The sequence below is a fragment of the Paramormyrops kingsleyae genome, chromosome 18 (assembly GCF_048594095.1).
Source record: "Paramormyrops kingsleyae isolate MSU_618 chromosome 18, PKINGS_0.4, whole genome shotgun sequence".
Taxonomy (NCBI): domain Eukaryota; kingdom Metazoa; phylum Chordata; class Actinopteri; order Osteoglossiformes; family Mormyridae; genus Paramormyrops; species Paramormyrops kingsleyae.
Genome location: NC_132814.1, coordinates 25,476,472 through 25,489,481, shown reverse-complemented (window position 1 = coordinate 25,489,481; position 13,010 = coordinate 25,476,472). Strand labels below are relative to the sequence as shown.

The 13,010-nt window shown below is 40.1% G+C and overlaps 1 protein-coding gene across 2 annotated transcripts; it reads left to right on the top strand.

The window, feature by feature from the left end:
- The first annotated feature begins 4,137 nt into the window (after positions 1 to 4,137).
- otud3 (OTU deubiquitinase 3) lies at positions 4,138 to 11,966 on the top strand. Of its 2 annotated transcripts, none has more exons than XM_023831370.2 (8): positions 4,138 to 4,192; positions 7,207 to 7,444; positions 8,015 to 8,163; positions 8,474 to 8,586; positions 8,998 to 9,120; positions 9,568 to 9,700; positions 9,781 to 9,935; positions 11,419 to 11,966. In XM_023831370.2, the coding sequence occupies exons 2-8, from the start codon at positions 7,242 to 7,244 to the stop codon at positions 11,581 to 11,583; spliced, it is 1,041 nt and encodes a 346-aa protein (XP_023687138.1). In that variant the 5' UTR covers positions 4,138 to 4,192; positions 7,207 to 7,241; the 3' UTR covers positions 11,584 to 11,966. The 2 variants fall into 2 exon arrangements, with proteins under 2 accessions (XP_023687138.1, XP_023687137.1); XM_023831369.2 differs by having other exon boundaries at positions 4,176 to 4,278.
- Positions 11,967 to 13,010: the final 1,044 nt, after the last annotated feature.

Sequence of the window (13,010 nt, the reverse complement as noted above, 5' to 3'; positions counted from 1 at the left end):
ATGCAGTGCATACAAAACCAGCCCTTTCAGACTTCACTTCCAACCAGCAATACGGCACTGGCATGTTCCATCTCCTCATCTGTGTAACCGCCCCCCCAAGCCCCACCAACACACACTCACTGCCTTTCCAGTGTTTTGAGGCCAACAAGCTGCGGCAAAGTTCAGGTTGCAGCAGGCAGAGGTGCCCCAGTGTACTGCCCCCACATGGCACTGCAGGCCCACTGGCACAGGAGCTAGCAGGACGGTGCCTCTCCAAGGGGCTGTCCAGAAGGGAGACGGAGAATTTCTGCAGGGAATTTGAGGAAACTCACAGATGACGAGCCTTCGTGGCTTTTTTGAACTTCCTTTCTTAATTTGAAGCCATGCAATGCATTTGTTGTCTTTTTTCAGTATTTTATGACAACTATGTAATGTTATTGATTTTGTCTAATTGAATTAGAACACCATACAATGCAAATAACTAACCATTTAAACGCAAAACAATGATATCATTTTTTAAAATTAAATTATATTTTTTTCTACTAACTGACCTGTCTGCAAGAAAGCTTTGGAAGCATAGAAGGGAATGGGGATATTTTGTGATGAAATATTCTCAATGTGTTGGGTGCATTAAGGAATGCCGGCAAGAAAATGCTGCCTTCTGCACCGATCTTTGACCAACTCTGTAGTAAAATCGTGGCCTCAGCTGGTTGGTAACAGAAGAGAATTGGGTGTCCGACCCGAACTGCATGAAGGGGAATTCCATAATATACTGTAAAAACAATTCCGATTATTTTATTTGGTGATCATCACGTTTACTGTAGCGTTAATCTACCCCAAATAGTACTTTTTTAGTTTTTTTAAGTAATAAAAGTTGCAGGTTTTTTTGTGTTTCGATTACCTGTGGCTTCTGCGTACTGGTTTCATTCTGTTCCCAAACAGCTGCGTACTGGTTTCATTCTGTTCCCAGACAGCAGTGGCCACACTGTGTCAGACTAGTGAGGCTCAAGCCCCAAATTTTTATAGCAAAACGCTGTATCTTTTTGTCATGTTTTGTTCAATATATGTATTATATATAATGTGGTTTTGTTGACATGAAACACCAAATTCAGAGTCACCATGGACACAGAGCTCATGTACCTCGAACGAAATAGATGGCCAGATTTTTTATTTTTAAATCTTGAGCTCCATCTCATGGAGAGGGTTGTGAGTCCCAGGTCTCCCCTTGCCCTAGACCACCCTGCCAACGGGCATTTCAAATGATGATTACGATGTAAATACAATGATGTACTGATGATATTTCAAAAAGGCATGTGCTCAGTGGCCACTTTATTAGGTACACCCAGCTAGTACCCAATAGGACTTATGTTTGCTTCCAGAACTGCATTAAAAGCAAACAAACAGAGTGACTGGGGCACTAAAAATTTTGACCATGATTGGATTGTTCTGGGTTGGGGGCCTAAAATGCTTTCATGGGGCTCAAAATCTCTAGTGGTGCCCATTGCAGACAAGTAACCTCTTTTAAGTTAACAAAACATCTTTCTTAGTAATTTAACTTTAATAAAATGCCCTGTGGATATACAACAGTGATAATTTACAAAAAACATAATTTTTGTTCAGAATTCCTATTTAAGCAAAAATCTGTGTACATTGATAAAATGGTAGCTTATTACAATCCCCGCAACCTTGATCAGAATGAGATGGATGAATGATAATCGGTTACACAAAATGTTAGATAAGCTCGCTAGAAGAAAGTGTTTATCTAAAATGCAGAGCAGCTAGTAAGATATATGATTATGATATATGAAATTCTACGTTATTGTGGTTTTGAAATTGTTTTTATTTTGTTCAGTTCACTATTTAAACAAGTGGTCACAGTGTCTTTAATTTATTACTATTATGCCAGGAGGTGTCTATATGCTGGTATTTTTGATCGATTCTAGAGACATTTGCGAAGATTTTACTTGTGCAATATAAAATAGCATTACTGCTGTTCATCCTATGCAGAAAAAAGCACAGTCCTTTTATGGACTATTAAGTCCATTAAAGAGGAAAGAAATTACCACTGAGCTTAATGAAATTCAGAGGTTTACTGAAATCTGCAAGCTTCAGCACTGTATTCATTAGTGAATCATCAAAACAGGGAGCCGATTATGGAATGCGGTAAATTTCTTAACTCCCTCCAAAAAATATGTGACTACTGCTATTTTAACGATGACAGGTTTAATTTTTATTCACTATTGTAGGCCTATGTCAGCCTCTAGCTTTATTTTGTCAGGGTTAATGAATGAGAATATTTGCAAATCTTACTCTGAGTAAGAAAAAATAGGTGTTTTCAAAATTTGTTCCAAATGATACTATCTTTTGCAATATGTAGATCAACCAACACATAGTTGTTGATTAATTGGATAAATGCAAATTAAAGGGAAGAAATTTAAAAGAGCAATAACACCACGGTATATCAAAATGGATTGTCATGAGTTTTCTTCTTGCTAATTAAAAATAAACTATTTTGAAACTTATTTCTAGATGTCTTTGCAGAGCAACATTTTGTTACATAGAAATGTTCTTACATCCATCTTCAAACCTGGAGACAATCCCAGTAAACACTGGTAACGAGGCTGGAGTACAATGGGGGGGATGCCAGTGCATCACAGGACGGTAATACAGACTCACATTTATACACTGCAGGCGATTTAGAGAGACCCACACACACACACACACACACACACACACACAAGGTGGGGTTCCAGCTCCCAGCCATGGAGACGGCAGACAACAGCTTTTCCCACTGAAACACCACGTGGTCCATTTCGTTTATACATGTTTTATTATAATAACCAGTGAGTAACGAGTCTCATTCTCCCTACCAGAATATTACTGTGCCTCAATACAGTTTCTTGCTAAATACATAAAAGAAAGTTAGTTAGGAAAATATGATGGTCTGTTAAAGTTGTGTTCTTGATTAATTTTGCTTTTATGTTGCAAGGGGCTTGTGAACAGGCATGTTTGTCAGTTGCTTTTCTCAACTATTTCATTTATATTATTTTTTATTTAATTCTTTTGTATGTTTCATTTTGAGGTTTTTCATATTCAGTTTCAGCAAATTTTATTGAATTATGTTGTTTCACATTATTTTCCTTTTGCAATAAAAGACTATTAAAAACAAATAAACTAGCTGACCCAATCTGGTGGTTATCCTGTGGGTATCCTTTCTGATTTTTACAGCTTTCTCTGGGTATTCTGCTTTTCTTCCATAGTCCAGTAACATGAAGCTGGATGTATACTGTATGTCTCTAAATTACATGCTGTGTGTGACTTTCTACATGTGAGGCTCCAGGCTCACCCTGGGCTGAGCAAATATATTTGTATAATTTTTAAACAATGATAATTATGTAGAATTTAATTACTTGTATTTGATCGTATTATACATGAGTATTTCGAGGACTGGCATAGTCATAAAGGTGAGAATTTCCCCAGTTCATATTCATTCATAAATTACATGTTTGCCAAAAACCGTGCCTATAAAAAAGGTGAAGTAGCATGCGCTGCTTTGTAAAAGCGACAAAACCCACATGAAAAAACATGGTTCATAAAAGTCTATCAAGCATTTTTTCATATTTCAATTATATATGACAATAGATGGGGGCGGCATGGTGGTGCAGTGGTTAGCACTGTTGTGTCACACCTCTGGGACCTGGGTTGAAGTCTCTGCCTGGTTTACATGTGTGTGGAGTTTGCATGTTCTCCCCATGTCATCATGGGGTTTCCTCCTGGTACTCCAGTTTCCCCCCACAGTCCAAAGACATGCTGAGGCTGATTGGGGTTACTGACATTGCCCATAGGTGTGCATGTGTGAGTGCGCCCTGCGATGGGTGGCCCCCCTGTCCTGGGTTGTACTCATCCTTAACCATAAGTCACCAACCCAAATACAAGACTTTCAGCATTTTCACTTTTTTTATTGCATTCACATATTTTTATAAAACTGAGGTTATCCAAATGGGGACCTCAAAAGATGTCCCCAAAAGTAGGGAAATTTCAGGTTTTACTACACTTTGGGGACAATTTGGTCCTAAAATGTGATCTATGCAAACCACACACACACACACACACGTAATATTATAGACGATATCTATTTAGACTCTTACAGGCCACCGTAGCAATGAATAGCATTTATACCCGGAAGTAGTAAAACGGGGAAGCTCTGAAAAAGGTAAACAAAGCTCGTAGAGTATTGTAGAGTATGTGTTTTATTATTCTAAATTTTGAAACTGTTTGTTATCTCTGCCAAGAAAAAATGTGAGTAGTTGAACGTATTTTATTTGTTTAAGTAGAATTACTACTTCTAGTTTACCTTTAAAAAATAGTTCGGCCCAGGTATCTAATTAGCTAGCTAACTTTCGTTCTGTTACCAGGTCCGATATATAACGTGTGAAAGAGATTCATATAGTTGAGTTTATAATAAGTAAATGGTTAGTGATGAAGCATTCTGTAGGTTATATGAATACATAATGTGCCGTGTGTTTTATGACCAAAAAACGGTTTATATTGTAGTTCCAGACGGAGATTACTCGTCTGCTTCAGTATATTATCGCACGTAATGCTCTTTACACAGTAAATGTGTACATTGGTATTCTCAGCATGGGTGATACGAATGGAGCACAGACTTGTGGAGAAATATTTTCTGTTCTTTACAGTTGATTCTTCAACTCCCGTTCACTGGAAGGGTTGTGCTTCTTTGCATTTCAATTTAGGGATTCTCAGAGGTGTTCTGTAACATTCAGGTTAGGTGGCATACTTAGCCAGTTGAAGGTCTTCACATTACTCTGTGTTAAAATCTATTTTAGGACCATTGTCATGTTGCCACATTCCTTTTGTGCCAAGCATCTTGGGACTGGAGACCGATGTTTATTCCGTCATTTGGTGCATACACTAGTATTCATGACACCATGTATGATGCTGAACTCCATCTGATCCAAAGACGTTTGTCTTAGTTTCATCTGACCAGGGAATGTGCTGCCAGTATTCATAGTTCTTTGGCAAACGTTAGACTTGCAGTTTTGTGCTGATTCTTTAGTAGAGTTTTTTTTTTTTGTTGAGTAGCTTGTCCTTGTAACCTTTTCATCATTTTGGTGACCTTATGCTTTCCACAGAGACCTAAATAATGTAACATTATTCTGCTAATCAGCACTGGCATCGGAGTAGCTCTGCTACTCGTACCTTGCTATTCTATGTACAAGAATTTCCCCTGTGATCAACAAAATTCATTGTTGCTTATCTCACTGGTCTGTGAGCCTATTTAGGCTTCAAAAAGCTGTTCTTTTACAATTATATGCTGGTGTAGGCCCAACATTAGACAGACCATACACACAAACTCTGACAATACCTCCACATATACAGGTTCTGAATGGCAGACGTCAGGGATAGCCTAGCCAACCTTCGGCTCCATCTTGCCTTCTGTGCTGGATGCCATAACACAATTGGAAAGGCGCTACTTCTCATTTCCCTGTGTTCTGAGCCAAAAGCAGAAACTAAATTTGCAGCAATATCCAGTTTCTCTAATGTAATCTGGGCAGTTGACTCAGAGTGCAGTACGGGCACCCAGTGCTAAAGGAGCACTGCTTTGGTCAAGCAGAAGCTGTTTCGTTCGATTAATCTGCAAGTCACCTGTGACACAGACGTGAGCTTAACATTGTAACCTGAAGGCCTATGTTATCTCATGATTAATTTGTTTTGAGTCTCACGTATCACATCAGTATCTCCCTACTGCTCTGACACAACACCGCAGAAGAGGGCACCCCTTAGTATAGATGCCACACACGTGTCCAAGCTTGAGGGCAAAGATGTGGGTCACACTGGCCCTGTGTGCACATGTATGCTTTCATGCTGATGTTTATGTCGCATGATAAAATGGATACAAAGTCAGTCAACCAGCCACATCTATTTCAATGAAATGGTCTAATGTAGCGACCTGCACTTAGAATTAACCGAAAGTTGCATCACCGGTGTTTCCACTTTAGTTTTAATGAGTTTCTGGATGTGAGCCTGTAATTTCTAATGGCCTTTATAACCTGATTATTTTCAATAATATATTAAATAATGTGTAATATTATTTGTATTAAATTATTGTAGTTGTGTTTTATATGATACTAATTTGAATAATTTAACCCTTTAGTGATATTCGAAAGGGTTGTACTCACTGTTGAATTTAGTGTGTGTAATTGCAGCGTTCCGCTTAAAATCTGTGGGGGTTTTAGTCTTTTAAATCTTTTATTCTGTTTTGTGGTGAATAACAGCTTTAATATGGTGTAGATGAATATGCAGAGTAACATTGAGTAAAATTATGCATTTGCGTCACTTATCATGGTTTACACTAACAAGTGTGAGTAAAACAACAGGGTCATTAGGATTTTACAGGCATATTGGTAGTAATCACTGATGTGATGGGAGAAATAATACTTTGAAACACACAATGTGCAGCATTGCCATGTGCCTGACTAGTGGAAAAATGGAAATGGTTTTAAATAAGCATGTGATTAACAGCTGCTTAGAGTGTTTTTTAAACCCGTCACTAGAGTATAGAGTGACTTAATGAGAGTATACTATTTTATACCAGGTAAATGTAGAGTACTGTGCAAAAGACTTAGGCAGTCAAACAAGATGTTTAAATTGTCTTCATGTTGATGTACAACTGATTTTTCTGTCTGTCAAACTGTCTCAGCTTTATAACTATTTCAAAACCTCTCCTGAGGTCACCCCAGTCTTTGCAGCAACCATCCAATACATTGATGTGTTTTTGACTCAACCACTAAGCACCTAATGTGGTTATTGAATATGTCATTGATTCTTTTTTTAACGAACTGAATTGAATGAAGTAATCTGGTGGTAGAATTTAATAAATACATGGAATGGCTGAGGTGTCCCTGAGGAGAGGTCTGGGAACTGAAGCGGTGTTCATCTAGCCATCCAACAAAATACCAGTAACAAGTTTTTGTTGTGTTGCTCTTCATTTGCGATTGTTCTAATGTTACATAGTGTATTTGTTCTAAACAAACATTCATTTGCTACCCCAATAAATAACTTTAAACATTCATTTTGACTGCCTAAGACTTACATTTACAATTACATTTTTAAATGTGGTTCCTTCTGCTGTCTCTGAAAAAAAGGGGTTTAGATCCGCCAAATGTTTGAATTGTATGTATTAAGTGTGAGTGTTTATGTCTGTAGAGTCCTTCGGTGAAGCTGTCAGCCAACACGTGCCCATGTCCAGGAAGCAGTCGGGAAAGCCGGTTCGTGGAAACCGCAAGTGTGACCTGGAGAGGAAGCGTGATGAACGAGCAGCACGCAGGGCGCTGGCCAAAGACCGGAAGAACCGTCCGCCGGAGGAGGAAGCAAATGAGTTCTTCAGTTTCACCAATCAGCTGCAGGCACTTGGACTCAAACTTAGGGAGGTCCCAGGAGATGGGTAAGGGAACGTGTATGTGCATATACAGTTTGGAAACATCAAGGTGCCTGCAAAGGAGAGTGAATGAGTGTCACATCGCATGATCTGGCCACCTGACCTAAACAGTAGAATTGGTTTTGGAGGAGTTTGACCAGAAATTGAAGGAAAGGTGGCCAGTGAGTGATCAGCATATGTGGGACCTCCTTCAGGACAGCTGGAGAAGCAATTGAGCAGTTGGGGTTAAGGCCCTTGCTCAAGGGCTCAGTCTTGGGATTGCTCTGCTTACCCAGGGATTTGAACCAGCAACCTACCGAGTCCCAACCCACAGAACTTCCTTTCCCCCCCCAAAAAATTTAGTTTGTTTAATACTTTATTGGTTAGTGCATAATTCCATGTATATTATTTAATAGTTTTGATGTCTTTATTCTAAAACTAAGAGAATAGCACAAATAAACCTTTCTACGGGTAGGTGTGTCCAAACTTTTGCCTGGTATCGTATGTGTCTGCATCTGTTTGCTTTGGATGGATACATGGCTGGATACATTACGGATGCGTGGTGGTCCTGTCCCAAACCCTCCCTCACACTTGCAGGAACTGTTTGTTTCGTGCCCTGGCGGACCAGCTTGAGGGTCACTCCCGGGGCCACCTGCGGCTGCGGCAGGAGACTGTGCAGCACATGCAGGCTCACCGGCAGGACTTCGAGCCCTTTGTGGAGGATGACGTGCCCTTCACGCAGCACTGTACGAGGGTGAGGGGGGACAGGATGCTTGGCTACAAGCCGTTAGTTATAAATGCTGCCACTGTCACCTTTGGCTATGAGTGAAAGGAAGGGGGAAGTAGAATGCGTGAGGTTGATAAAGCATACGTAGAAGGTGTCATTTCAGGACGATAGTAATACCTGCTCAGAGGCCATTGGTGGTACTTCCTTTAACAGTGGGTGCGTCTTGGCAATAATTTTTGTGTTTTTTGTGAAAGGATCCTGCTAAATCTCCACTGGATGAGCAGTTATGGATGAAGGAATGCTGTTGTTGTTTTTGTTGTTTCTGCCAGTGCACAATCTGTCCCAGCCTGGGACGTTCGCAGGAAATGATGCCATCGTGGCCTTCGCCCGGAGCCACCAGCTGCGTGTGCTCATACATCAGCTGAACACCCCCCTCTGGGAGGTACTGACCAATCCCCTACCGCTTTGTTGGTTTGTTGGTTTGTTTGTTTGTTTGTGTTTGTGTTTGTTTGTGTTTGTTTGTGTTTGTTTGTTTGTGTTTGTACAGCTGCTTATATTGTCACGCTGCATCCACACTGTATCCACATTATTCATTTCAAAGGCACCCAATCTTCAGAAACATTTAGATAAATCAATTAGCACAAAGATAGGAATTGGTTATTTTAGGAATTCTCACTGAATCCAGTTATAAATGAAAAGAGGGTTTTCCATATTTATAGGAATAACATTTCTTGCTTCTGAAATACAGCTATAATGTTGTTTGCTTTTAGTCTTGTTACCGTTATTAAGACTGCAGTCTTTGTTTCCTTAAGTGAATTAATTATATACTTTGTGAATTTCCTTGTCTTCCCAGATAAATGGCTCTGATAAGCCCATGTGCAGAGAGCTCCACATTGCTTATCGCTATGGAGACCATTATGACAGTGTTCGTCGTATAGGAGACAATTCCGAGAGCCCAGCCCACTTGTACATTGAGGTATGAATGCAAATGTGTCATGTTTAATTTTTATTCCTAAAGACAGCCAGGATTATATGTACAGTAGTTGCCCACTATCTGTGGATGACAGCTGCCAAAACCGTAGATAACAGCAAACCATTTGCTGGTCCCATATATAAAAGTGATTTTCGTGTGCTTGTGCATGATAATTGATAAGTTACCCACAGTAAGACATTACCAGCATTAAATACACGTAATAATCATATACATTATACAGTACTGTACTTTCTCGAATGAATATGATTATGACATTTTAGCCTAATTCTCAAGAGATGATAGTGGTGGAAAATGTATCACATATCAAGGTTTACGGAGATATGAAAATCATGCTTTTAATACCCCTCAAAGGATGAAGGAGCAATGAAAAAACATACACTTGTTACAAAACTGCAAATTAAAACACTGCTTTCATCTCCAACACTGCAGAATCTGAATCGGTGCAGGGGGCAGAGTGAAACGGGGCACTCGGGCAGTGGACCGAGAGGCCAACACAATGCCCCTTCGCTCCCGCCCCCGGAGGATGAGGAGGATCTCATTCTGAGCTGCCTTAACATGCACGGTCAGTCTTTGAGTCGGTCAGTGTGTGAAGGCATTTTGCCAGGTATCTTTTTGCTAGATAGTTTCTGGTTTCTCTTGAAGGTTGCAGTCCCCCGCTGAACTGCCCTGCTGAGTGGTTAGAGTCAGACACAGCATGTCCTGCTCTGTGGCAAGAGACAGCAGCCGAACAGGTCCCAGCCACGGCTGCTGAGCAGGGAGACGACACAAGCGTCAGGAACGCACCACAGAAACCCAAGGTGAGCTTGTTTTGCACACGGCCCAATGTTCTCTTGGAATGTGCTAGGAGGTCTAACTTAATACAACAACCAATAATATATATATATTGTATTAGGGGTGTAACGGTACATCAAAATCACGGTTCGGTATGTATCTCAGTTTTGAAGTCGTGGTTCGTTACGTTTTTGGTACAGTGGGGGTAAAAGAAACAACTTTACTAGTTTCTTTCTCTTTATTAAACAGTGGTTTACTGAACAAAGTATGACTGTCTTAAATGAAGTCTCTCAGTACTGCTGCAACCTACTAATAGAAAAAATATTTAAAAATAAATATTCTCTCAAGTAAATAAAAGTAAAATAAATATCCATTAAAGCACACATGTAAAAAACAAAATTAAGTGTACCTTCAAATCCTGGTTTACTGTATCTATGTCCGCCAAACCTATGCATGCATGCCTAGTGGTGCGGCTTCATCCGTCCCTTTCCGAATGTCGCTCTGCGAAACGCAAAAAACACAAAGGTTCTGCATTTGCCGCATTCATTCGGTACATATTCGTACTGCACCAAAAGACCTCTACCAAACATTATTGATACAAATACATCTACCATTGCACTCCTAGTATACATGTAACCTGTCACTGATTGACCATTCACAGCACTCCTACCCAGTGTCTATTTCAGAATTCCCCAGTCACTGAATTGGACCCAAGAAAACAGTGTCATCCATCCATCCACCCACCTTTCATAACTCTTTATCCAGTACAGGGTCACAGTGAGTCTGCAGTGTTTCCTAAGAAGTGCAGGGCACCAAGAAGGGTATCCCCTGGGTACTCCTCTCCTTAGCATGGCGCACTCTGACACAGTTACACACCAAGTATGATTTAAAGATACAAATTCACACCGAGCTCAGGAGAATGTGGAGCACCTGGTGACCCTGGAGTGAATTAATAGTTAGAGAAAATGGATTTTCGATCTGTGCATCTTAAACACAGCCACAACTTGCCCGTCTTTGCTGTTGTCTTCAGAGATGATGCCTCATGATGAGGCCACTTGCCAGCTAAAAACTTAAGAGCTCGTTTTAACATCTAACTGGGTCCGCATTGAGCAACATATTGGTGTGTTCATCCTCTGTTCCCGAAATGATAGCATCTTCACATCGACCTATTATACACACCCACACATGTATAAATGATGTTGCTGATTGCTGCAAGTATTATAGGATAATTCAACTTTGTTAAAAGAGAGAGCGCTGACACAATTAAACACAAAACTATGACACTTAGAAGTGTTCATAGTTGAAAAATTCACAGCATTTGAGCTTTTGGAATTCATGCAAAAAAAATAATTATTCACTATAGACTGGCCATATGTGTATGGGAGTATCACAAATTTCCTCTTTTATTTCTGTTTCCTTTGTGACTTCACAGGAATCAACAGTGTTAGTTGAAATGTTGGTTTCAACTTGGCAGTTTGGTTAAAATTTAAATTAATTTTTCACTGTTAGATATCAAATAAGCAAAGGAAGGAGCAGCAGCGTTTGGAGAAGAAGAAGAGGCAGGAAGATCGGCACCGGCAGAAGGTCCTACAGAGCAGGTCACCCCAGGACCAGAACCTTAACTCTGCAGAGCCAGTTACCCTAGTACCAGCTTTAAACACGTTGAGCATCTAGAACCAGTCTGGGTGAAAAACTGATTTGTCGGCCTCTGAGCTGGGACTTATTTTGAAGACTGTGATTTCACAAACTGTTTTTCCCCAAAACACAGAGTCTCTGTCTTTGGTTGTGAGTGTGCAGTATACATTATCTTCAGCTTTGGGAGTGTGCTGTTTAATACCACCAGTTTTTCCTCTCCAAGACCAAAGATAAAACCAATTTAATGTGATATAAACAACTCTCTGTACAACTCTTCATTTGATCTGACAGCATGCTTTTCAGAAGTATGTGCTATTCTGGGTTAAATTGTATTAAATTGGATTGTTAGTATTCCTTACAGAGAAAACACACTGTGTGTGTACATATATATATCATTTTGGAATAAAATAAAATGTCAGTCATTTTCACAGCCTCTGTAATGTGGAAAGGGAAGCTTGTGGTGACTGGGGTAGAACATAAGAACATAAGAACTATACAAACGAGAGGAGGCCATTCGGCCCATCGAGCTCGCTTGGGGAGAACTTAACTAATAGCTCAGAGTTGTTAAAATCTTATCTAGCTCTGATTTAAAGGAACCCAAGGATTCAGCTTGCACTACGTTATCAGGAAGACTATTCCATACTCTGACTACACGCTGTGTAAAGAAGTGCTTCCTTAAATCCAGTTTGAAATGTTCTCCCGCTAATTTCCACCTATGGCCACGAGTTCTTGTATTTGAACTAATGCTGAAGTAACTATTCGGTTGAACAGCATCCAAACCTGGTAGATCCTTACTGCAATAAAGGAGAAAGGAGCATTGAAATCTATAGTTATTGCAATGTACCAATGATAAGAAGCCACTGCTGGAAAGTGGACAAAAACCGATGGTGTAGAAATACGTTAAATGCCTCAATTTCTGGAGCGATGAACTGAACTGTAGGGAGAACAGACGTGCTGTGGATGCTGTACAGCTTCAGGCAGCTGGTGTTGGGGAATAAATCTGTATATTTGGAGGTAGCTGTATATGAAACTGTTCCATAAGATGAAAGAGCGATATGAGGGAGATCTTAAGATTTGTTGATGTTAAGTTTCCTCCAGGGGGCTGTTCCAGGTACCAGGTTTAGCAGCTGAATTAGTAGCTCAAACCTGGGCAGTTTCCATTATAGTTTCCAGAATACGTGTCACTAATGGGGTGAATCAGACTTGCTCATGAGCAGGATTACCTGAGAGAAGCTCAGGGCTTCTTGGGCAGTTTGAGATGCCGTGCCTGTTTCTTCAAGAAACGGTCAACATATGTTATTTGCAAATTTTGCCAATAACTGTTGGTTTTCGAAAATATAAACAAGTTCTATATTACCGATGTCAAATTCTTTTTTGGGGGGGACCTGCTTTTCCTAGTTGTCCACTACATTGCCAAACGGGCTACTGTATGTGTTTCATGTTGCGCATTGCATGTTGGGATGAAG